Here is a 23,380-nt window from a genome sequence, read left to right on the forward strand (position 1 = left end):
AGATGGTGGGGACAGTTGTGACAGAGCAGGACTGTGGCTGACCCAGGTGAATCCCTGAAAACTTGCTCAAGAGCCAGGGAGTATCAGTGCTCTATGTACTCAAGCTGGTTTCTTGCAGAGCCAGCAAGTAAAGTCTGCGAAATTGCCACAGCTCTTCATTCTTTTCTTTTCCCCTGAAACATGTCTATCAAAACCAGAAGTGGATGCTTGTATTTTGTGGGATGAGCCTTTATTGAAATACTTGACATTTAGTTCCTCTGCTCATGTAATTCTGTCTTTTCAAAGAGATAGTGTACTTTGCATGGGAGTCTCTTGCTGTGTTCTCAAAGCCATTTTTAAGAAACAGCCCATGTAAGTAAAATACTGAGGTAAAGGCTTAGGCCCAGGCTGCTGGAGGACAGCATTTCAGCCCCGCCTGGGAAGTACTTGTGATCAACATAGTCTATGATAGTTGTCACAGCCAACATAGTCTCCTCACATGTGGGCTGGATCTGGTCAGGGGGTAGAACAAATCCATGAGTACCCTTGTCTCGCAGTTCAAATGTGTAGGAGAAAGGAATGCCAATCATGTGAGCCCAGTCCCGTGAAGAGCCTGAGTTACTATCTGTGGATTGAAAAATAAAGGGGAGAGATCTGTATTAAGCATGGTTTGTTGGAAATACTTTCTGCTATAGTTAATGCAATATTATACTAGAAACCCTAAACTAAGCAATAACCGCATATCACTGTGACATGGAGAGCAGAATTTCTAGGTGTTGCAATTCTTAATTATACTAAAAGTCTTCCATGGAGTTTTCTAAGTGAAATAATTCTTCATAAGATTCATGAGTTTCACAGATTCTGTGTTTTTAGCATTTTACTGTGACTAGTGTGGGATACAAGATGGATTGGCCATTTATCTGCTCTGGTACTTCATTTCCTACATTGACATTGCCTGGAATTTCTTTGTGCATTTGTTTTTAAGCATAATGTTGGTCAAGCCAGGAAAATTTCTGTCTATTCCCTGTATCATTGTTCATATGCCTTACAAATCTTTTTTCTTACCTATTCAGTAGAAGTACAAAGCCTAGCAAAATGAAGTCCTAGCCCTGCGCAAGTTACCTTATACATTGCCCATGCAGTAGGTGAGTCAGGTGACTCTGAGACTGGCACAGACAGACACTGTGAATATGCAAAACCACATGGGTACCGGAGCCAACCACTTACAGTTCTAAGTGATAGACATGACTTACTGCTTCCTGGGAATATATTGGGTTTACCAGGTAGTCTCCAGGGCCTGCTGGTCCTCTGTGTACAGGCTGTCAACTAGTATCAGCTGTGATGCTGTGTTTGTGATGTGGCTACCAAGTGTATTAGGAACAAGGCTGAAACCAACATATTTCACACAGAACTGCAAGCAGCTGCCATGTGGTAATGTCTGAGGGAGTTACTACAGACCTGATTGGGATTTTAATTTTTGCTTGACTCCAGTGAAGACAAATAGGATTTTGGCTGCCGACTTCAGCAGGATCAGGATGATCTATCGCAGATCTCCTTCTGGCCCCTATGATGTATCTGTGAGGAATTCATGTAGGAACTAGCTTCTGATCAATGCTTCCTTCTTTCTCTCAGTCAGCTTTATAATTTACAGTGTTATCTTGTATTAAAATGACTGCTGCTTAGATGTTCCACCAAACAAGCCCATTAAATATTACTCAAAGAGGAAACTCAGCAAAACAATACTTACTGATGCTTGTGACACAAGAAAGACTCTTTTCTTTGAAAAAACAGAACAATCAAAGAGAAACATAAAGAAACTTACATAAAATTAAAGAGGTTGATCCTACTTCGTAGCTGGTCCCATACTTTTCCATCAGGGCAGCAGCTGCTTTCTCTGCAACATACATCTGTAAATTCGAAATAAGAAAAGCATGGTCATTAGTGTCAGTACTTTTGGCAATTATTTTGAGTGAACCAAAATTTTTGTCTCTTTCAGTTTTACATTTACATGTGATCAACTTTAAGTTTTGATATTATTAATTCAAGACTAGCGAAATCCATTACAAACATTTGGGCAAATTGCTCTTGACTTTTAAAATGCAAATTATGCTAAAGTTTTAAAAGTTACTCTTCTATTAGGTAGAGAAGATATTTGCTTTGTTGTAAAGCTAGACGGCTGGATTTTGGAGAATCAGTCTCTATGCTGTATAGCATACTGAAACTGACTGCAGCACTGATTGATCTCACACTTGTTATATTGCCACAGACTCTGTATCCCACCATCTTTAGAAACTGAGCCATAGACAGACTAAATGAATTCTCCAGTGACTCAGAAGAAGTCCAAACCCAAAATGCCTTGTGCTGTTTACTAGTGCTCCAGCTAGTTCATAAATATGTATATTAATGATACAAATTAGACCACGCAGAAGCTGAGGGTTAGAAGTAACCAAGAAGTAGGTGTCTACTTTGCTCCCATTCTCCTGGTGAACATATTTGGAATACCCTTTCTGGACACAATCGCCAACAACCATGTATATATAATGTGATGAGATCCTAAAGCACCTAGGGGCATGGTTTAGTTGTGGACTTAGCAGTGCTGGGTTAATGGCTGGACTTGATGATCTTAAAGATCTTTTCCAACCTAAACAAATCTGTGATTCTTGTATGTCACAAGAATTTGGTGCTCTTCTCCACTTGTATTGCACTGCGGTAACCCTCTCCGTAATAGCTCACTATTCCTGATTTAAGGTGAAGGATTAGGATTAATTCTGTGGCAAACAGACCTTGCTGATACTGTGCAGAGCAACAGTACCTCTGGGAGCCAAGCCCCTGCGTCAGCCCAGCTCCTCTGAAAGAAAGGCAAAGGGGCAGGTAGAGTTGTGCCGCATGCTACTGCCTGTACTCGTTCTCTACAAATGTTGACAATAAATGTTTTGCTTTACCAGTTCTTCACTGTTATTTGCAGGTTCAGTTGTGGAACCATACGGAATGAGGATATACTGTCCATAGGAGTGAATTGTTAAATAGCACAAAATGTCACTCTTCTTCTTTTCAATTAATTGAACCACAGCTTTTGTCTCAGGCTCTGATTCTGGTCCAGATCCACAGAAGATGATACTGCTGCAGTTATAAGAAACACCAATACCTGGAGAGGAATACAGAAAGTGAATCAAAGGAGAGGAAACTGTTCAGAGGAAACAGGGAAATCAACCTTGGAGTATTAAGGCATGTGTTTGTATGGGCAGGAAGACCAGATTGCTCAGTGGGACTTCAACATTATACCCTGTTGGTAGCAACTAAAATTTGCTACAAGACTAAAATATTTAACTCACATTTACAGGCTGACTACAACAAAACCACTTTGACACCACCACAGTACACCACCTGCCAGGGATGCTCCTTGAAATTCATGGCAAACGTAAATACTGGCTGTTAAGTGACTAACTCCTAACATTGCTACCTAGGAGCTGATGCTTGCTCCTGCTGTGAATTACAGGTATAGTTATATAAGCAGCAATTTTCTGCTCACAAAAATAAATACCAGTTGAAAGTCAATGATAATATTTTTACAAACCAGGTTTTTATTTTTGCATCTGTTTTGATGACAATAAGATAAGTGTTCCTTTCTTACAGGTCTTCATCTTATTTCAGAGACTAGTTATTACTCTTGCTTTACATTTGTGTTGCTGATCTGAAATAGTTTGAACTTACTGCCCCAGGAGGAATTGAAGTTTCGGTTCAGATCTGTGCCATAGCAGGTGCCATTCATATACGGAGAACGATTTTTCCTCCATAAACGGTCCTAAACAAAAGTAACTTCAGTTACATTATAGCAACCTAATGATCCATATGGCCTGGTAATAATATGAAGTAAAGGCTCTTTTATTTTAGACCTCTGCATTCTGAGTAACTCTTGCATTGTAAGAGTACAACTCTGTACGCAAGGCTGATAAAGCTTAGTGGTGGTACATTTTATCTACTACAGCCAGGCTGTCATCTTCCACAAGCCTGCTTGTACCTTGAAATGAGCCTTCCAAGCTTTAAAAGAAGTAGTATGCTTTTTATGAGTACTCAACTGCTTCCATCCAGTGCTGCACTTTTAAGAATGACTTGGCATTGTGAGGGATACCTCTGTGTCCAAGGGATGATAGCGCAACTTCTGTTTGTTTCAGATTCAGGAAGATGAATACTTTTATTGTCAGCTAATCTTGCTGTTGCTCCTTGGTTCCCTGCTATATCCACTGCTGTACTTATTTCACTGGGAGCTCACAGCAGTGCCTGTATGAGCTTCCCAGCTGAATTACTAATGAATTAATTTGCAATGTGTGGTTGTGCCCCAAACCTGCTGGGGAACAAGCAGGATCCACACGGTGTTAGGCTGAGCTTGTAAGGCCATGCTAAAGTCCTGCATTAAAAGGTGTTTTGGCTGGACTCAGGAGCCTGGAAGCATGATGACAGCTGCTGAACACCAACAGTTTGCATTATCCTCCATATCAGAAAAGGAAGATTGTTTGGGAGGGCACTCCTACTTCAAAACCAAATAACCAAGTATTTCACCTATTCTCCCCCTGCCCCATGCTGCAAAGGTGCTTAGACCCATCTGCTAGTTGTGATCTCTTGCAAAGAATGACTGACTCCTCCAGACATGCTTAACCCCAGCAGCCAAGCCTTGAGCTGTTAGCAGAGAAGTAAGTCCATCCCCAGAAATCCAAAAGCAATTGATCCTGTGGTTTTGTCCTCTTTTCTCAAGGCTCATGACATTTGCCAGGAATTTCTAGCCCTGTAATCTCAAGTGACTGCTGATTTACTGGAAGAAACAAAATCTCTCTGCCAGGAGAGGATTTGTGTGAGTAATGATTCTGTCACTGTTCTCTGTTTAAATATAATTGCTATGATTGTATCTAAAATTAACAAAACATGCTATGCACATCTAACTTTCCACTTAGTTCCTGGATTTTCATTACTTACTTTTTCCCAGGAATAGATGTAGCCATCAATATTGAGGACTGGCAAGATGTAGAGGTCCAAATTCTGCAGAAATCTGCTTATGTTTGGGTCAGATTTGTAATTCTGAAGAATCTGAAAAGAAAAAAATACAGAGGATTGAGCAGAGAATCTAGTGGTAATCTGGAAAGAGCTAGTTTAGAACTATCATCAGGGGATCACCCACTACTGGATATCACCATGGTATCCAAGATTACCTTGTTCCCTAGATATGTTGATGTCACAGAATCATAAAATGGTTTGTGTTGGAAAGGACCTTAAGATCATCTAGTTCCAACTCCCCTGCCATGAGCAGAGACTTGTCCTATATCCACCTGTTACCATTTACAAAAAAACAGTGCATAGTGTACTTCATATAGATATAGGTATGAAAGATGCAAGATAGCATACCTGTGCACCAGGTACTTCCCATATGCATGGAACATTGCTATACCATATTTCAGGGTTCCTTTATTCAAGGGGGACTGTGGGTTTGTGATGCAAAGCAGTTTGATCCAAAAACCACTCTGGGATATTGAGAGATCGCTATCAAGTTCAGTGTCTTTGAATCAATTCAGGTGGAGGAAGCAATGAGCTAACAAATATTCTCCCACATCTTATCTTGAACTCTGATTAGAGCTTAGGTCTCCACAGGTATCTGTACTTTGTACTAATTTTGAAAATAATATTTTAATAGAAAAGCAGAATTCTTGATACCAAAATAGAGAAGAGAGCTGAAGTATCTGAAATTATATGGGTTTTTTTATTCTCTCAGTGGAAAAGCAAGGACTCACTTCTTTCACAAACCACTGGCAGAAAGCTGGAGCGATCCACTCTCTGGCATGAATCCCACAGTCCATCCAAATTATCTTTTTGGTTTTATCCGATGGTTGACTGATCTGAAAGAGTGTAAAAATGATCATTTGGAAATCTGTTACATTAGAATAAAATAGCCTAGCATAATACAGAGAGAAAAGGATGTGTCTTGATGTGTTATTAAGCCATCTGAGGTTATTATTATTATTACAGACATCATTATGACTATCTCTTTTTCCTAATAACCCCCCTCTCTGTAGTATCACAGGACAAGAGTTTGAGAGTGTCTGTTGAACAGGAATGTCAATGAAACAGTTTCTTTTTCATTTATATTAGTCATTCACAAGACTGGTTGTTCTTACTTTGAGATTTATTTAATTGTTTTTTAAGAAAGGGAAGCACAAAACCGCAAGGAATCTAATTTTACACAGTGGTGGAACAGATTAGGCAATAATACAGTTATTAAGACTATGGTTTTTACTAGAATGTCCAATACAAAATGTCATGGAATATTCCTAGCAGAAAGGCTATATGCTGTAAAAGGTAATAGAAACAACAAAGCAAAACTCTTTATCCTCACGCACAGCTGTCTCCAGGCCAATTTCAGCTTGATTTGTATTTCTAAGCAAGACTTCAGTTCAATTTGTTGTTTTAACTGTATAATACCAATAGCAAGGTTATAGTGATAATATATATAAAAATTGGCAAGTCTTACTTGTCCTGTAGAGGACTAAAACCATCTGTTATTATAATGAATTGAGATGAGCACTGTTTTAGGAAAAATCTGAATCCTGTCTTCTCTTGTGTACTTTTTTATGGAGATAACCTTTTATTCATTTTAGGAAAGCTTCCCCCTTACCTGCAGATAATACATTGGTCGATTCTCGACTGTATTCCCCAGGTAGTGCTGAGTCACCAGCTCACTGTTGCTGTTCTGGATCTCAGTCATCCATTGATAAATCTAAATAGTCATAGAGTGTGAGTTTCCTTCTCTTTCCACCTCCATTTCCAGATTAAAGCATTTTCTTTTGCTTAGACAAACAATATTAGAGCTTATTTCAACCTTTGGTATCACATAACACTCATGGAAGGCCTTCCACTTGTCTCTGAGCAAAGGCATAGTTGTATGTCACTGGGTGTTAGAACGTAACATTACTGTAATACCACACTGATACTCCATTCTGAATCTCATTCCACATGCTCATCCTATTGGGAATCTTTCTGTTGACTTCACCAGACATGGAGCCACACCATCAAATCTTCAAAACAGCACCACAGACTCTTCCCTATCAATACTGATTTTCTCCATCTGAGTTCAGCAACAGTCACCCCCAATAGGTAGCTCAAACGAAACATACATGAGGCTTGACTCTGCTCTCTCACACTTGCTATGTGGGTAGGAGGCAGAATACCATCATGGTCTGCCTGTGTCCAGGTTTACCCACTGGTCTATGAAACATAGCACTAAGAAGTCTTCACGATTCACCCTTATAACATTATTCTCTCCTTAAGAGAGAATGTCAAAAACCTGTCCTTAAATTACTTCTTTCTACAGATCTCCCACTGTTCATCTCTTCTTCCTCACCAGGATTCCAGAGACCACAATAGTCATTGCACTTCACATTTGTCTCAGCATCACACATACTAGGGCTTAAGCAAATAAATGCTAGACATAATTATAAAGAATGATAGGGTAGAAAGGTAGCAAAGCAATCATCCAAACCCCAGATTATTATCTGCAAAACAATATGGCTGCTTCATGCAGAGGATTTAGATTTTGGTCAGGGAAGAATTGAGGATTTAATCAAAATCAGTTGCAAATTCATGTTCAATTCAACCAGGCCAAGATTCTAGTCAGAGAGTAAGGACTGATTCTGCAAAGAAAAAAGCTAGAAAGAGCTCCACCGACTTCAGCTGAGCTTTCTGCAAGCATAAAGTTGCTTGTTGTGGCATTTACAAAATAGCAGCTACGAAGCAAGCAAGCAGTCTTGCATTCATCTTTACCTCTTCCATTGGGTGATATTGGGTATAGTCATAACCCTCTGGGACCTGCCTGGGGCTGCTCCTTTCCCTTGGCATGCTCTGATCCACAAGTTCCTGCACATCAGGTATTAGGACGCTGAGGGGAGAGGGAATGGGGAGGTAGGAAAGAAACCAATCCTTAACAGTTACTGCAGAACTATCATGGTGGGTACATTGCTTACAACAAATGAAAGGACTTAGACTCTTCTGTTGTGGACTGCCTGGCAAATTCACCACCATCAGCATAATAATTAATTTCATGTAAGAGGAAGTTCAAAGTACTGAGATTTTTGCTGGATTTAAACAATAAAGTAGTAATTTTACCAGATTTTATTTTTTTTTTTTTTAATTTTTAATATTGACAATGTCCTGGGTTCAGCAGTAGCAGTCAGTTTTTCTCCTTCTTAGAAGCTGGTGCAGCGCTGTGTTTTGACTTTCAGCCTGGGAACAGAGCTGATAACACCAATGTTTTTAGTTGTTGCTAAGTAATGTTTACTCTGACCAAGGACTTTGTGAGTCTCGTGCTCTGCCAGGGATGAGGGGAGGCCGGGACGAAGCAGAGACAGGACACCTGACCCAAACTAGCCAAAGAGGTATTCCATATCACAGAACATCATGCCCAGGGAGGTAAATGGGAGTTACCCGGAAGAGCACGGGCTCTCTTCGGGGGGAGGGGGTCAAACTTGTTTGGCGGTGGTGTTGTATTCTCTTCCCTTGTTATTTTCTCTTATCATGATTATCACTGGTGGTAGCAGTGGTGATTTGTGTTATACCTTAGTTACTGGGCTGTTCTTATCTCAACCCGTGGGAGTTACATTCTCTCGATTCTCCTCCCCATCCCTCTGGGAGCAGGGTGAGGGGGTGGGGGGAAGGAAAGAAAGAGGGACAAAGTGGCGGGGAGTGAGTAAACGAGCTGTGTGGCTCAGTTTAAACCACAACGGTTCATTTTGGCGCCCAGCGTGGGGCATGAGGGGTTGAGATAACGACAGATCTGACCGGAGTGTGTCTAATCGTATTTGTGATAAGCATTCATTGTTTTAGATTAATAGTCATTCGTTACAATGCTGATTTATTGGCTCTCAAAGCTGTTCCTCTTGATCTCACAGTTTCAGTATATCATACCTTACTTAGAGCCGGTATTTGCTGTGGTTGTGTTTTTCAAGTGTGGGGCTTGGGCTGAGGTTCATGTCTCATTGTACTTCATGGTAATGACTTGTAATACAATAGAATCATTGATCATGAAACTGATCTGGCTTATGTTCCCAGTGTGCTCACCACCTTTATACTTTGGGAGGTATATATTAAAAGTGCTTAGCAATTATACATCTTTTTTCTCCTTCTTGGGTGGTCAACCTGTGAAGGAGACATTCTTTTACCCTCCCAGCCCCCCTCCCAGACCATTTACAGCATCATTTGAGAGTTTTGAAGTTTTGAATGGCCTTTTAATACTGTTGAGACCTGTTTGCTGATTGTGATGGGGATCACCATGTTGGCACACATACAGAGTGTGTTTTGCCCACGACCATTTCGTCTGATTTCAAGAGTTAAGCAGAGTCAGGTCTGGGCCTTGTCTGGGGTTAAACAATGACATAGGAGGACCAAGAGATTTTCCCTGAGGCTGGACAGCCATGAGTGGCAGGGTGTGTGGGATAGTATGGGCAAGTATCTAGGTCAGTGGGCCCCTCCAGTATTTTGGAATTTCACCACCAAACAAGTGCAGAATCCAGAAAAATAAGTAAAACACTTAAATGAGGTGTGTGGTCAGTCTGGCCATACCAGAGACAGACAAATCATGGCAACGTGCTGGGGCTTGTCTTATGCTTACAAGGCCTTGTTCAACACTATCCAGCAGCTTCAAAAGAAAAAAAAAAAAAATGTCCCTGCATCTGAGAGCAAAGCAACAGACAGCGCAGCTACCCCAGCTCCAAGCACAGCAGCTACACCACCCCCAGCGACAAGTACAGTCGCTACTCTAAACCACTGCGATAATAACTGCAGCTAAACCAGAGGACAAATTCGTACCAATATCGGTTGCTGCTGTAAGCAAGAGAAAAAGCAAAAAAAGAGGCAAGAAGGGTGAAGCAAGATGAAGAAACAATGTGTTCACCACCTGGTCCAGCATCTGATCAGGAGTCATCATCACATGATGATGATGAAGAAGAAGAAGGAGAAGGAGAAGGAGAAGGAGAAGGAGAAGGAGAAGGAGAAGGAGAAGGAGAAGGAGAAGGAGAAGGAGAAGGAAAAGGAGAAGGAGAAGAAGTGACTTCTCTACCTCAGACCTCAACTGAGCTACAGAATATGCGAAAAGATTTTACCCATCAACCAGGGGAGCACATCATCACTTGGTTGCTCCGATGCTGGGATAGTGGGGCTGACGGTCATGAACTAGAAGGTAGGGAAGCCAAGCAGCTGGGATCACTTGGTAGAGAAGGGGGAATTGATAAAGCAATTGCAAGAGAGAAAAAGTCCCTCAGTCTTTGGAGGCGGCTCTTGGCAGCTGTGAAAGGTTTCCATACAAGGACGATGTTATGAGTTGCTCGGCCAAGTGGACTACTTTAGACAAAGGCATCCAGTCTCTGAGGGAATCAGCCATCTTAGAGATGATCTATCACATCAGACCGAATAACGGGGATATACCCATAGACCCAGATGAAGTCGAATGTACACAACCCATGTGGCGAAAACTAACACGGAATGCACCGTCATCATATGCCCATTCATTGGCAACAGTAACCTGAAATGACATAGTACCACTAACAGTGTATGAAAGATTCATGAACATCGAGAGTTCAAAGACAATCTCACCCCTTCCATCATCTCCGCTGTGGAATAACTGTCCCGGGATCTCAAACAATTGAGGGAAGATCTATCTGATTTATCCAGCTCCTCATGTGTACCAACACACGTCTCAGCTATTAACAAAAGGCGTCCTATTCTTCAAGAAAGAAGATACAGGAGGTATACGCCACGGGCCACCCTATGGTTTTACCTGTGCGATCACAGAGAAGACATGACAAAGTGGGATGGAAAACCTACTTCAGCTTTGGAGGGACGGATGAGTGAATTGAGGAGGGGAGCAAAGGCCAAGACTGATCATCCCATGAGAGCTGCGGCTTCAGTCTCTGATGAGCAGGTTCCCAGATGGAGTGGAAGAGCTGATTTTAGTCCAGCTCCTGTGATAATGAAGAATAATCCCTTTCAACATGACTTAAGTGTTCAACGTTGTGATGACTATTAGAGGGGCCCTGCCTCCAGCCAGGTGGAGGTAGTGGACAATCGGATTTACTGGACTGTGTGGATCAGATGGCCTGGCACATCAGTCCCACAGAAGTATAAGGCTCTAGTAGATACCAGTGCACAATGTACCCTGATGCCATCAAGCTGTCAAGGGGTGGAACCCATCTATATTTCTGGAGTGACAGGAGGATCCCAAGAGTTGACTGTACTGGAGGCTGAAATCAGCCTAACTGGGAGGAAATGGCAAAAGCACCCCATTGTGACTGATCCAGAGGCTCCATGCATCTTCAGCATAAACTACCTCAGGAGAGGGTACTTCAAAGACCCAAAAGTGTACCAATGGGCTTTTGGTGTTGCTGCTTTGGAGACTGAGGAAATTGAGCAGCTGTTTACCTTGCCTGGTCTCTCAGAGGATCCTTCTGTTGTGGGGTTGCTGAAAGTCGAAGAACAACAAGTGCTGATAGCGACCACAACAGTGCACCGGTGGCAATATCGTACCAACCGAGACACCTGATTCCTATCCATCAGCTGATTCGTAGACTGGAGGGTCAGGGAGTGATCAGCAGGACCCGCTCACCCTTTAATAGCCCCATATGGCCAGTGCGAAAGTCTAACGGAGAGTGGAGACTAACAGGAGACTATCGTGGCCTGAATGAAGTCACGCCGCCATTGAGCGCTGCAGTACCAGACATGCTAGAATTTTAGTATGAATTAGAGTCAAAGGCAGCGAAGTGGTATGCTATGATTGATATTGCCAATGCATTTTTCTTAATTCCTTTGGCAGCAGAGTGCTGGCAACAGTTTGCTTTTACTTGGAGGGGTGACCAGTTCACTTGGAACTGACTGCCCCAGGCGTGGAAACACAGCCCTACTATTTGCCATGGACTGATCCAGACTGCACTGGAACAGGGGGAAGCTCCAGAACTCCTGCAATACATTGATGACATTATTGTGTGGGGCGATACAGCGGAAGAAATCTTTGAGAAAGGGAGGAAAATAATTCAAATACTGCTGAAAGCCGCTTTTGCCATAAAACGGAGTAAGGTCAAGGGACCTGCACAGGAGATTCAATTTTTTGGGAATAAAATGGCAAGATAGACGTAGACAGATCCCCACAGATGTGATCAACAAGATAACAGCAATGTCTCCATCAACTAATAAGAAAGAAACACAAGCTTTCTTGGGTGCTGTGGGGTTCTGAAGAATGCACATCCCAAATTACAGTACTATTGTAAGCCCTCTCTATCATGTGACCCCAAAGAAGAATGATTTTAAATGGGGCCCTGAGCAACAACAAACCTTGAGCGAATTAAACACGAGATAGTTCATGCAGTAGCCCTCGGACCAGTCTGGACTGGGCCAGATGTAAAAAATGTACTGTACACCGCAGCTGGGGAAAATGGTCCTACCTGGAGCCTTTGGCAGAAAGCTCCAGGGGAGACTCGAGGTCGACCCCTTGGTGTTTGGAGTCGGGGATACAAAGGATCTGAGCCCAGCTATACCCCAACTGAGAAAGAGATACTGGCAGCCTATGAAGGGGTTCGAGCTGCTTCGGAAGTGATTGGCACTGAAGCACAGCTCCTCCTGGCACCCCGGTTGCCCATACTGGGCTTGATGTTCAAAGGCATGGTCTCCTCTACACATCATGCAACCGATGCTACACAGAGTAAATGGGCTGCACTAATTACACAACAAGCTCAAATAGGAAATCCCAGTCATCCAGGCATTCTAGAAGTCATCATGGACTGGCCAGAGGGCAAAGTTTTTGGAATGTCACCAGAGGAGATGATGCATGCTGAAGAGGCCCACCATATAATAAACTGTCAGAAAGTGAAAAGCAGTATGCCTTGTTTAGTGATGGGTCCTGCCATGTTGTGGGAAAGCATCGGAGATGGAAGGCAGCTGTATGGAGTCCTTGATGACAAGTTGCAGAAACTGCTGAAGGAGAGGGCAAATTGAGTCAATTTGCCGAGGTGGAAGCCATCCAGCTGGCCCTAGACATTGCTGAATGAGAGAAGTGGCCAGTACTTTATCTCTACACTGACTCATGGATGGTGGCAAATGCCCTGTGGGGGTGGTTGCAGCAATGGAAGCAAAGCAACTGGCACCGCAGAGGTAAACCCATCTGGACTGCTGCACTGTGGCAAGATATAGCTGCCTGGGTGCAGAACCTGGTGGTGAAGGTACACCATGTAGATGCACATGTGCCCAAGAGTCGGGCCACTGAGGAACACCAGAACAACCAACAAGTGGATAAAGTTGCTAAGATCGAAGTGGCTCAGATGGACTTAGACTGGCAACATAAAGGCGAATTATTTTTGGCCCAGTGGGCCCATGACACTTCAGGCCATCAGGGCAGAGATGCAACATATAGATGGGCCCATGACCGAGGGGTGCACTTAACAATGGACACCGTTGCCCAGGTTACTTATGAATGTGAAACATGTGCTGCAATTAAACAAACCGAACGGTTAAAGCCTCTTTGGTATGGAGGACCATGGCTGAAGTATAAATATGGGAGGCCTGGCAGATTGACTATATCACACTCCCACCAACCAGCCAAGGCAAGCGCCATGTGCTTACTATGGTGGAAGCAACCACCGGGTGGCTAGAAACATACGCTGTGCCCCACGCCACTGCCCGGAACACTATCCTGGGCCTCGAGAAACAGATTTTGTGGCAACATGGCACCCTGGAGAGAATTGAGTCAGACAATGGGACTCATGAGAAGGAAAGAAAGAGGGAGAAAAAGGGGGGGGGGGGTGGGGTGGGGAAGTGAGTTAACAAGCTGTGTGGCTCGGTTTAAACCACAACAGACAATTTTATATATAAAAAGAAAGTGTTTAATATCTTTCTTTTCTACACCACTTGTACTAAAGGGCAAAACTCTAAAATACCACCTTTTGGGGAAAGGAGGGAAAAGTGAAAAATTTACAATTAGTGTTTCATTGTATTTTATGGACACATTTTCAATTTTCAAGGACTTCACAGAACTATCCATTGCAATTTGCCAGAATCAGAACAAACCCCTCTTTCATTCAAAATAATCTTTTTGCTTTTTTAGCTACAAATGAGTTCAGAAATGAGTAGAGCACAGGTGTGATTCCATGATCAAGGGAGTCACTAAAACCTTTTCCTTGGCTTCAGGAGACCTTGCATCATACACTGTGCTTTCTCAGTACAATCAGGCCCTTGTAACACTGTTACTAATCTGTGCTCATTGTAAACAGTTGTGATAAGACAGTTGCAAAGGTAGGTTAAACACTTAAACACTGTTGATTTCAACCACTGTAAATGCTAATGGGCTATTCTGCTGACAGTAGCACTGATTCACATTTCTGGAAATAAGAAACTTTTAAGAGTAGTTACAGCTGATTTTCACTCTAAGCTTTGATGTTTATTCACATCTGAACTTCAAACTAAAATTCATCCAGTATAAATTCCCTTGAAATGCAACCACACACGCAAAATGCCTTATCAGAGTCTGGTGAGTTGAAATCCCAGAGTCTGACACAGTCGGAATATTGATGTCCTGATTATAATTTGTCATTTATGTCTCTCTCATTATATACCTAACTGGCATGTTACCTTCCTTGCATGTCAACTGCCTTCTAAGAGGTGGTTCCTGCTTTGAATGTGTTATAGGAACTTTAACTCTAACATTGCCATACTCATCTCACCCCTTTTGCAATACAAAGTCAAATTTCAGCGTCAGTCTTGAATTATCCACCTCTTTCTTTAGGTCCCTACACAATGTGGATACAGTTGTAGCCCTAAAGCAGGAAAAAGAAAAAAAGACTAAGCTGCTAACTTGAGATTAGTTTTTAAATTTTCACTAGAGTCAGTTGAAACCATCAGAATATGAAGAGCCTTGAAGAGGTTAAATATCTTCTGGAATGTTGCCTAAGTCCTGAATGTCTAAACCTGATGTTAGATAATTTGTACTGACTTCCAACTCATCTCTCTCCATCTCTGGTTGTCAGGGCATCACACTTTCTAAAAAGAATTAATGGGGAAAGATGCAGGATGTCAAGATCAACTTTAACATTTCACAGCTTTGAAGTAGCACCAATCATCCTTTAACTTATCTTTGACTGGTAAATACATATGTGTATGTCCATAGGTCATTTATCACCAGCCCTGAATGACTACAGGGTTGTTTGTATGAAATATAGCTAGCTACTGGTTACCTTGAAAAAGTAGATCTTATTTCAAGCCATTTGGCTTTATAAATACTCTTTGCATCTGGATTAGATGATCTTCTAGTTTAAAGTAGAAGCTGGCAGTGAGCGTGGCTGGGTAGATGTGATAAAGCATCATGGGCCATTTGCAGCTTGTGGTCCCAACTGTGTGCACAATGGTCGCCTGACACTGCGACCTTTGTCCCAGGCTGGAATGTCTCTTTGTGGCAGGGTGGTACCAGGAAATTCTCACCAGCCTGGAGGGAGATAGGGGTAGGAAACTATAGCTTGAAAGAAACTGGCTGAATATTCACTTCGTAAGGGCTCTTCTCCAAATCAAAGGAGCAACAAAAGACAAGGGAAGAGCTACAGAGACAGCTTCTCTTCAGTGACACTAATTAAACCTTTGTGGACTTCAAAATAGAGGGGACCCTGTGTTCAAATATTAATGCTTTCCAAGAACAAAGCATTCTCCTGTAAGTAGTAGTTGTACCAGGTTTGGCTCCCTGACTTTAGGCTAAATAAAGAGCTGCACCTCTGAGCTTCAAACTCTGGCACTGAGAAAGCAACAGCAAGAAACAAGAAAGATTGGGAGGTCTCACATCCCAGTTCCAAATGCACAGCCCAGGCTAGTTGGAAGGTGTATAAACAGGGCATAGGGGAATGTGCTTTTAAAGCTCATAGGTGTATACATAGCATCTGTGCATTGGGCAGGTCAAGGTAAGTCAGAGGCACTTGGAACAAAGGTTGGCTCCTCTCATCAGTACTTGCTGACTGTTCATTGGAAAGGGCTAGGTCATTTTGTGATAGCAAGGAATATTGCTAGAGCCAGCCTTTCCCGTTGTGAAATTAGAGGTTGTACCTGTAAGAGATCATATGCTGATCTAAGCTGTCTTTCACCTCCTGCACTAGAGGGGCTGGGACCCTCATGTGCAGGTCTTCTCCAGCCTCAATGTCTTCCGGTAGCAGAGGCTTCCACAAATCCAGCTGTGCAGAGAAGAAACAAATGCACAGTCAAGCTGGTTTTGGAATGAGAAAATGTATATAAGATAGAGTAGCTTCATATCAATAAATGGAAGAACTTTTCCTTCAAATTCTCCCCTTAACCATTCTCCAGCCATAGTGTTTCCGTTGGCTCAGGCACCACTCATAAGAAGCAGCACCTTCACAGAGCCATGCAAGGAAACTAACTTCTTTCCATAAAGAAGAGCACTTCCACCCTACAGTAAGAAAAGTTAGTTAAAACTTTTTCAAATTAACTTTCATTCCTGTCCAAAGTTACATGCAAATCTGTTTTGTACTCCAAGACCCCACTCTGCTTTTTGGGTACACATGGTTATTCTTGCTTACCAGTAAACTGCTGCAAAGGTGCTGAAGAAGCTGGACTTGCTCAAATGTTTCTGGCACAATATGCAAAACCTGATCCCTGGAAATTCAGCAGAGAGACAAGATCAGTTTTAATGTCTGTTAAAGTATCCATGATTCCATAAGTCAAAAGGAGGTATTTTGTTATGTAGAAGGAAGACAGAGCATGTAACTGAGTGCTCTTTCAAGAAAAACATGTCTGTGGTGAATTCCTGGAATGTTTTAGCTGCAAACAGGACTAAGTGATGTGAGTTTTCTGTTGCTTGAGTGTTAAGTCTACTTCCTTGCCAGTGGCAACTTCATTCACCATACCAGCTCCACTGAAACCAATTGCTCACATGAGCTCTGGTTGTCAGGGCGTCTGTATTTCTGCCTTTGCAGGACAAGAGCCGAAACAAAATCATTTGTAATATATAGCAAACTATTTATTTTATAAGATATTTCAGATAGATTTGGTGCTTTGCTCTTCTACTTCAGCATGCAAAACCATTAGATAATCATGGTAAATGAATATTGATAAGAGCTTGGGATGTTCAGAAACTACTTGTCATGAAAATAGACAATTTATTCCATAAATAGTGACTCGTGTGCTCTCCAGACTTGCATATTCTTATCCAGCTTGCAGGAAACAAAAAATTCTAGTACAGGGTCTATCAGTTTATATTTCTAGCAAAGAAAGACACACAGATCCAGTGTCTGAGTGTATATTTTTGTGAGGCCCCATGAAACTTTAATTTACTACAGTCTTAATCTGAAAAAAAAATATTGAAAGTTTAGAAAGAACAACTTAAAATAGTTGGAAATGCAGAAAACCCAAATCTGTATCTTCTATTAAAAACATCTTTGTAATTTTTTCAGTGTTCCATCAGGTCAGCTTTCCAGGACTGACACCAAGTGTGCCATTTCTAATGAAAGGGTTTCAGAATGAGGAGTGCATTTTGATGACTACATTGCATCACACAATGGTAAGACAGCAGTTATCCACTACTGATGTGATAGAATGGGGAACCCAAGAAGTGTTTGTATTTATTACCAACCAGAGGGACCTCGACATGCTTGTGAGGTGGGCTGATGCTGACCTTATGAAGTTCAGCCATGAAAAGTGCAAGGTCCTACACCTGGGTCAGAGCAATCCCAGGCACAGCTACAGGTTGGGCAGAGAAGAGTTTCAGAGCAGCCCTGTGGAGAAGGACTTGGGGGTGTTGGTCAATGAGAAAATGAACATGAGCCAGCAGCATGCGCTTGCAGCCCAGAAAGCCAACCATATCGTGGGCTGCATCAAAAGGAGCGTGAATAACAGGTAGAAGGAGGTGATCCTGCCCCTCTACTCTGCTCTTGTGAGTGTGTCAGAAATGAGCTGAAGTCATGGAAGGGTATGGGTCAAGCAGTCTGGGTCAGGTTACTAAGCAAAGATGTCAAAAGCCAGTTGCTCTGGTAAATTGTTTTTCTTCTGTGAGAGCCCCAGATGTTAATTTTGACAGAAAATTTGTTTAATGCTGCAAACATAGGCTTTCAAAACAATAACCCTGCTGTGCAGACTGACAAACTGTTCCTTGTAGAAGAGTATCTCTGATCAAGAGACAGTGTTGGCTGAAGAAATATCATTTCATTTTGATCTTGGCTTAAAGTATGCACAGTGCATATCCTTTCTTCTGGTCCATGGATAGACTTGATTCACAAAGAAGCAGGTGTGCTCTATAGGTGTGCCCAGGCACAGCTACAGGTTGGGCAGAGAAGAGATTCAGAGCAGCCCTGAAGAGAAGGACTTGGGGGTGTTGGTTGATGAGAAACTAAACATGAATCGGTTTCAGTGCGCACTCGCAGCCCAGAAAGCCAACCGTATCCTGGGCTGCATCAAAAGGAGCGTGACCAGCAGGTCGAAGGAGGTGATCCTGCCCCTCTACTCTGCTCTCGTGAGACCTCATCTGGAGCATTGTGTGCAGTTCTGGTGTCCTCAACATAAAAAGGACATGGAACTGTTGGAACAAGTCCAGAGGAGGGCCACGAGGATGATCAGGGGACTGGAGCACCTCCCGTATGAAGACAGGCTGAGGAAGTTGGGGCTGTTCAGCCTGGAGAAGAGAAGGCTGCATGGAGACCTCATAGCAGCCTTCCAGTATCTGAAGGGGGGCTACAGGGATGCTGGGGAGGGACTCTTCATCAGGGACTGCAGTGATAGGACAAAGGGTAATGGGTTAAAACTTAAACAGGGGAAGTTTAGATTGGATATAAGGAAGAAGTTCTTTACTGTGAGGGTGGTGAGACACTGGAATCGGTTGCCCAAGGGAAGTTGTGAATGCTCCATCCCTGATGGTGTTCAAGGCCAGGTTGGACAGAGCCTTGGGTGGGATGGTTTAGTGTGAGGTGTCCCTGCCCATGGCAGGGGGGTTGGAACTAGATGATCTTAAGGTCCTTTCCAACCCTAACTATTCTATGATTCTATGATTCTAATAACTAGTGCTTCACAGTCTTCTTCACTGACTTCAATGGGCCTTAGAGCTTCTACAAAAGTACAAAAAAAGAACGTTTTACGTGTTAAAGTTTTTGTAACAGAATTTCTTGTTGCAAAAGCCTTGCATGGCCATAGTCATTATGGCCATCAATATAATATGCTCTCATCATTTGAACTGCAACTGCTATCATTCGTGCTTCCATAAACAAATGTACAATTATCAGCTTAATATACATGCAAATAGAATTCACTATTCATTCACATTATCCACTTAAAAATAGGGGGATTTGGGGCTTTTTTTACATCTCTTTTGAAAATATCACCTTTGTTGATAGAGAAACATTGAATTGACGGTTAAAATGGGCTGTATACTACTGGTTCAGGAAATGTTGTTAGCATATAGGGCCTTCATCTATGGGGCAAAATGATTACATTTGCATTGCTAACAGTTTGATATAACAGCCATGGTAACTTTGTAATAAGACTTTTAGATGCAGGGTAAACATCTTAGCTAGGAGAACTTCTCAGCTGCAGTTCAGAGTTTATTCTTTCTAAATGCCTGGGCTTGCTTTGCTCTTTGTTTATCAGGGAAGGAGACAATATCCTGTAATATTTTTCTATTCTCAGTGATATTATGTCTTAATTACACCAAATGAAAGAAATGCCAGACAGTCAGATTGCTGCCAGATGGCCAGCTCTTATTTACTGATAAACCTTTTACAATAGCCAGTGTGGAGACAAATCATTTTTAATAGTAAACTAAGATTAGAAAGCACACGTTCATTTATGATTACGGACTAGGACTCTCATTGAAGAACTGCAAAGTCAACTCATGTGACCGTGTGAGAACAACAGTTTTTAAAATGCTACAGTTAGGCTTTCTTACCAAGTTGAACGACAACCTTCCAGTATCCGAAGGGGGGCTTTAAGGATGCTGGGGAGGGACTGGGACTGTAGTGATGGGACAAGGGCTAACGGGTTAAAACAAACAGAGGAAGTTTAGATTGGATAGAAGGAAGAAGTTCTTTACTGTAAGGGTGGTGAGGCACTGGAATGGGTTGCCCAGGGAAGTTGTGAATGCTCCATCCTTGGCGGTGTTCAAGGCCAGGTTGGACAAAGCCTTGAGTGACATGGTTTAGTGTGAAGTGTCCTTGCTCCCTGCCCATGGCAGGGGGGTTGGAACTAGATGATCTTAAGGTCCTTTCCAATGCTAACTATTGTATAATTCTATGACTGTTCTTAGCATAAGCTGCATTTCCTTGGATGCTATAGATTGGATATTTCACTTAAGTTGTTGAACAGAGCAAATGACATTGAAAATTGACTTTACTAGTTATTTCATCTTTGTGCGAGTACTGCCAACCCAAAGTCACACTGACCACTCGATTAAGAGTGTTTTTAAATGCCATACAAGAACTCAACAGGTTCAGTCCTGGACAGCAATTTGAAACAAAAATGCACACTACATTACCAAGAATTCATTGAATTATATTCAGTGAAATCAACAGGCTCTGATTGCAACCCTGGTACAGATCTAAAGACTAAATATTATCAAAGGAAAATAACTCATTTCAAAGAGAGAAATAGTGACTCTGTATATTCTGCCAGGAGCTTTGTCAGGAGAATTGTTAAATGAGTATGCTATGAAAGAACTTCTTTGCAGTAGGTATTGCTTTATTTTTTCTCCTTTAAAAAGCTGTATTCTGGGGATATAATCAGCCTAGATGCATTCAGCACTTTCATTCAGGTACTTTCTCTGTTTACTTTAGAAAATGCTGTGTATAAAATTCTATGTGGATAGCTGGCTTCCACACTATATTCGTGCCCCTCCTGCAAATCCCAACTGCTGTAACCTATTACTCCTTGTGAAGTTGAGGGTGAATGAAACAAAATAGCTTAAATAGGCAAACAGCATAATTTTATATCACTTATTTTCTCACAAAGCAGTACCAAGAGTGGAGAATAAAGCAAAACCAGACGTTTCATACTTTTCAAAACCATTAATCAGTAAAAAAATTTGATAATCTCATTCTCAAGATACCTTGGGGTAAGGGTTGTCAGGACAAAATTCATTAGTTTTTTTTCAGTCATTGATACAAATTTCCAGCAGGGTTCAATATCTAAGCTGCTTTTGAGACACCATCTTTTTCACATAACTTCAGCTGTCTTTTATTAATGGGTATAATTTTCCACAGCCGTCCCCAACACTTTATACTGAGAAAAGGTATTCTATTCCTATGGCATCTGATTTCAAAGTTCATTATGAAAGAGGCTAAGCCAAACGAATTTTAGCTAATGGAAGTAGAGCATCCTGAGGTGCATTTGAGGGGCATTCTGTGTCTCCTACAGCTGCAGCCGTATCTTTCTTGGCTTGGATTTGGTTCCCTCTTTCTTAATTTCCCATCTTTATGTTTTCTTTCCAAATCTTACAAAGCTTACCACTTTGTAACACTTATCTCCAGCATTTCAATTAATAATTATTAATCTTACACAGTTTGTGGGAACTTCACTGCATGCACAATTCTTCATGATACCCCCTTCACACTCACCCTTCATATTGCAATTTCAAGCTGAGTTTTCCAGGCATTAGCATCCCCAGAGAAAAGATGACCCGAAGGAGAAGCCACATCTTTGTGCACAGAACCCAGACGCAACAGTGCAGGGCTAGAGATAAGAAGGACTGAGCATTTTATTTGTACAATTATGATATATAACCAGATTTCTCCTGGAAAAGAACCTGCCCTTGTTGAATCATTAACTTAACTTTTGAATAGTCCTATTTTTTCTTGGTTCTCTCTTCCACATCCCAAAACATAATATGTACAAATAGCACATTCTCACTGAAGCACTTATAAGAAGAAATTTTTTCTGTATGTCACCTTCAAATCTTTCAAAATGTTATGTGACAGAGTTGGTAGTCATTGGAGAAAATGTTATCTGCAAGGTCCACAACAACTAGTGAAGATTAGCTTATAAAAATCATAGGGATGGGAAGAATTTGAGAACAGCTCAATTTCCTTCCCGCACTTGTGTCTTTGTGGAACACTTCTGCACCTCTTAAGTGCTGTTCTGCCATTTGTCTAGCCTAAAAAAAGGACATGAAAGTAACAACCATCATTCCTGTAATGGGAAAGTCTGGGACATCAGAGTCTCATCTAAACCACTTTCAGTTGGAGCAGATCAGTCTCTGGCTATCAACTTTAGACTGTCATGAGTGGTTTTGTTAGTGGACTGGTTCAAATATTTAATTTCTTGCTTAGTTCATAGATCAAGAGTAAACTGTTGAGCTTCTGCTTAATAAGCCATAGTTAGACATATAGCACATTTCTTCAGAGAGAAATTGTTTCACTCAGCTTCTCTCTTGGATTAAAGCTATCCCATGGTGATTTAATGCAGAAAACAGCATGAATTTGGGGTAGAGTCCAGCAAGTCATTTTGTTTGTGTACACATGCAATGGACATTAACTATAATTATGGTATCTTTGTAAAGCGAAGTATGAAGTCCTCTTGCATTACTGCCAAGACTGTCTTTCATCAAGGAAACAGGCAGCAGAATTGTCCCAGTATAAAAGAGCAGCTTAACTCAAGAGTGTGTTCTTACTAAACTGGGCTGTATGCAAGAGAATGTGTTCTTCTTCACAAATCTCACCACCCTTCCTACTTTATTGCCATGCACTATAACCTGCTCAACAGCCTGAACCTGAAAACAGTAACTATTTCCCTCCATGTAGATATCTAACCTGCAGTGACTTCCAGAAGAGCTGAAGGAAGTCCAGATTACATACAAATCCATTTGTGAGGAATCAGAAAAACAAACTCATGTTGTAAGACCATATTCCGTATTGACACTCAGGACATCTCAGATAACCTTTGCTTTTGCTTCCTTTGTCTTCACCACTGCTATGAGGTGGACTAATCTTTTGAAGTTTTCTGTAGTGTTGTCTGTGCCTTTTTACCAGAGCTGGCTTTGAGCTTGGATTCAATCCCTTTACAGGGACTCAGAATATAGGAATAAGAAAAATGGAAGCATAGAAGAAAAAACCCAAAAGGTTTAAGTTTTTTTTTTTTCTCTTGCAAAAAGGATATGCACAAATGGAGAAAATCATGATACACACTAAAATTCAACTCCAGCCTAAACCTTACATCTCCACACTGAAAGCAGAAGCTATCCATTCTGTGGTGAAAACATCACTCCTATGATGCCAAATAGTGATGAAGATAGATTGGGTCATTTTGCTTAATGGGCATAGGATTCGGAAGAAATGACAGTTGCTTGCTAGGTCTTTGATTCAAATTCCTTTGAAGTCTTGTTGACTTTAATGGGCTTCAGATGAAAGTCCTGTGC

The 23,380-nt window shown here is 41.7% G+C and overlaps 1 protein-coding gene across 1 annotated transcript; it reads right to left on the minus strand.

Moving 5' to 3' along the window:
* Positions 1-335: 335 nt before the first annotated feature.
* Positions 336-21,664, minus strand: CPO (carboxypeptidase O). Its single transcript, XM_065672748.1, has 11 exons — positions 21,585-21,664; positions 16,569-16,644; positions 16,081-16,205; positions 7,783-7,897; positions 6,638-6,739; positions 5,757-5,861; positions 4,948-5,058; positions 3,691-3,781; positions 2,922-3,124; positions 1,802-1,886; positions 336-604 (listed from the first exon to the last, which is right to left on the minus strand). Exons 1-11 carry the CDS (start codon positions 21,662-21,664, stop codon positions 336-338), a joined length of 1,362 nt encoding a protein of 453 aa, XP_065528820.1.
* Positions 21,665-23,380: the final 1,716 nt, after the last annotated feature.

Source organism: Lathamus discolor, chromosome 3, assembly GCF_037157495.1.
Source record: "Lathamus discolor isolate bLatDis1 chromosome 3, bLatDis1.hap1, whole genome shotgun sequence".
In the NCBI taxonomy this organism is placed as follows: Eukaryota; Metazoa; Chordata; class Aves; order Psittaciformes; family Psittacidae; genus Lathamus; species Lathamus discolor.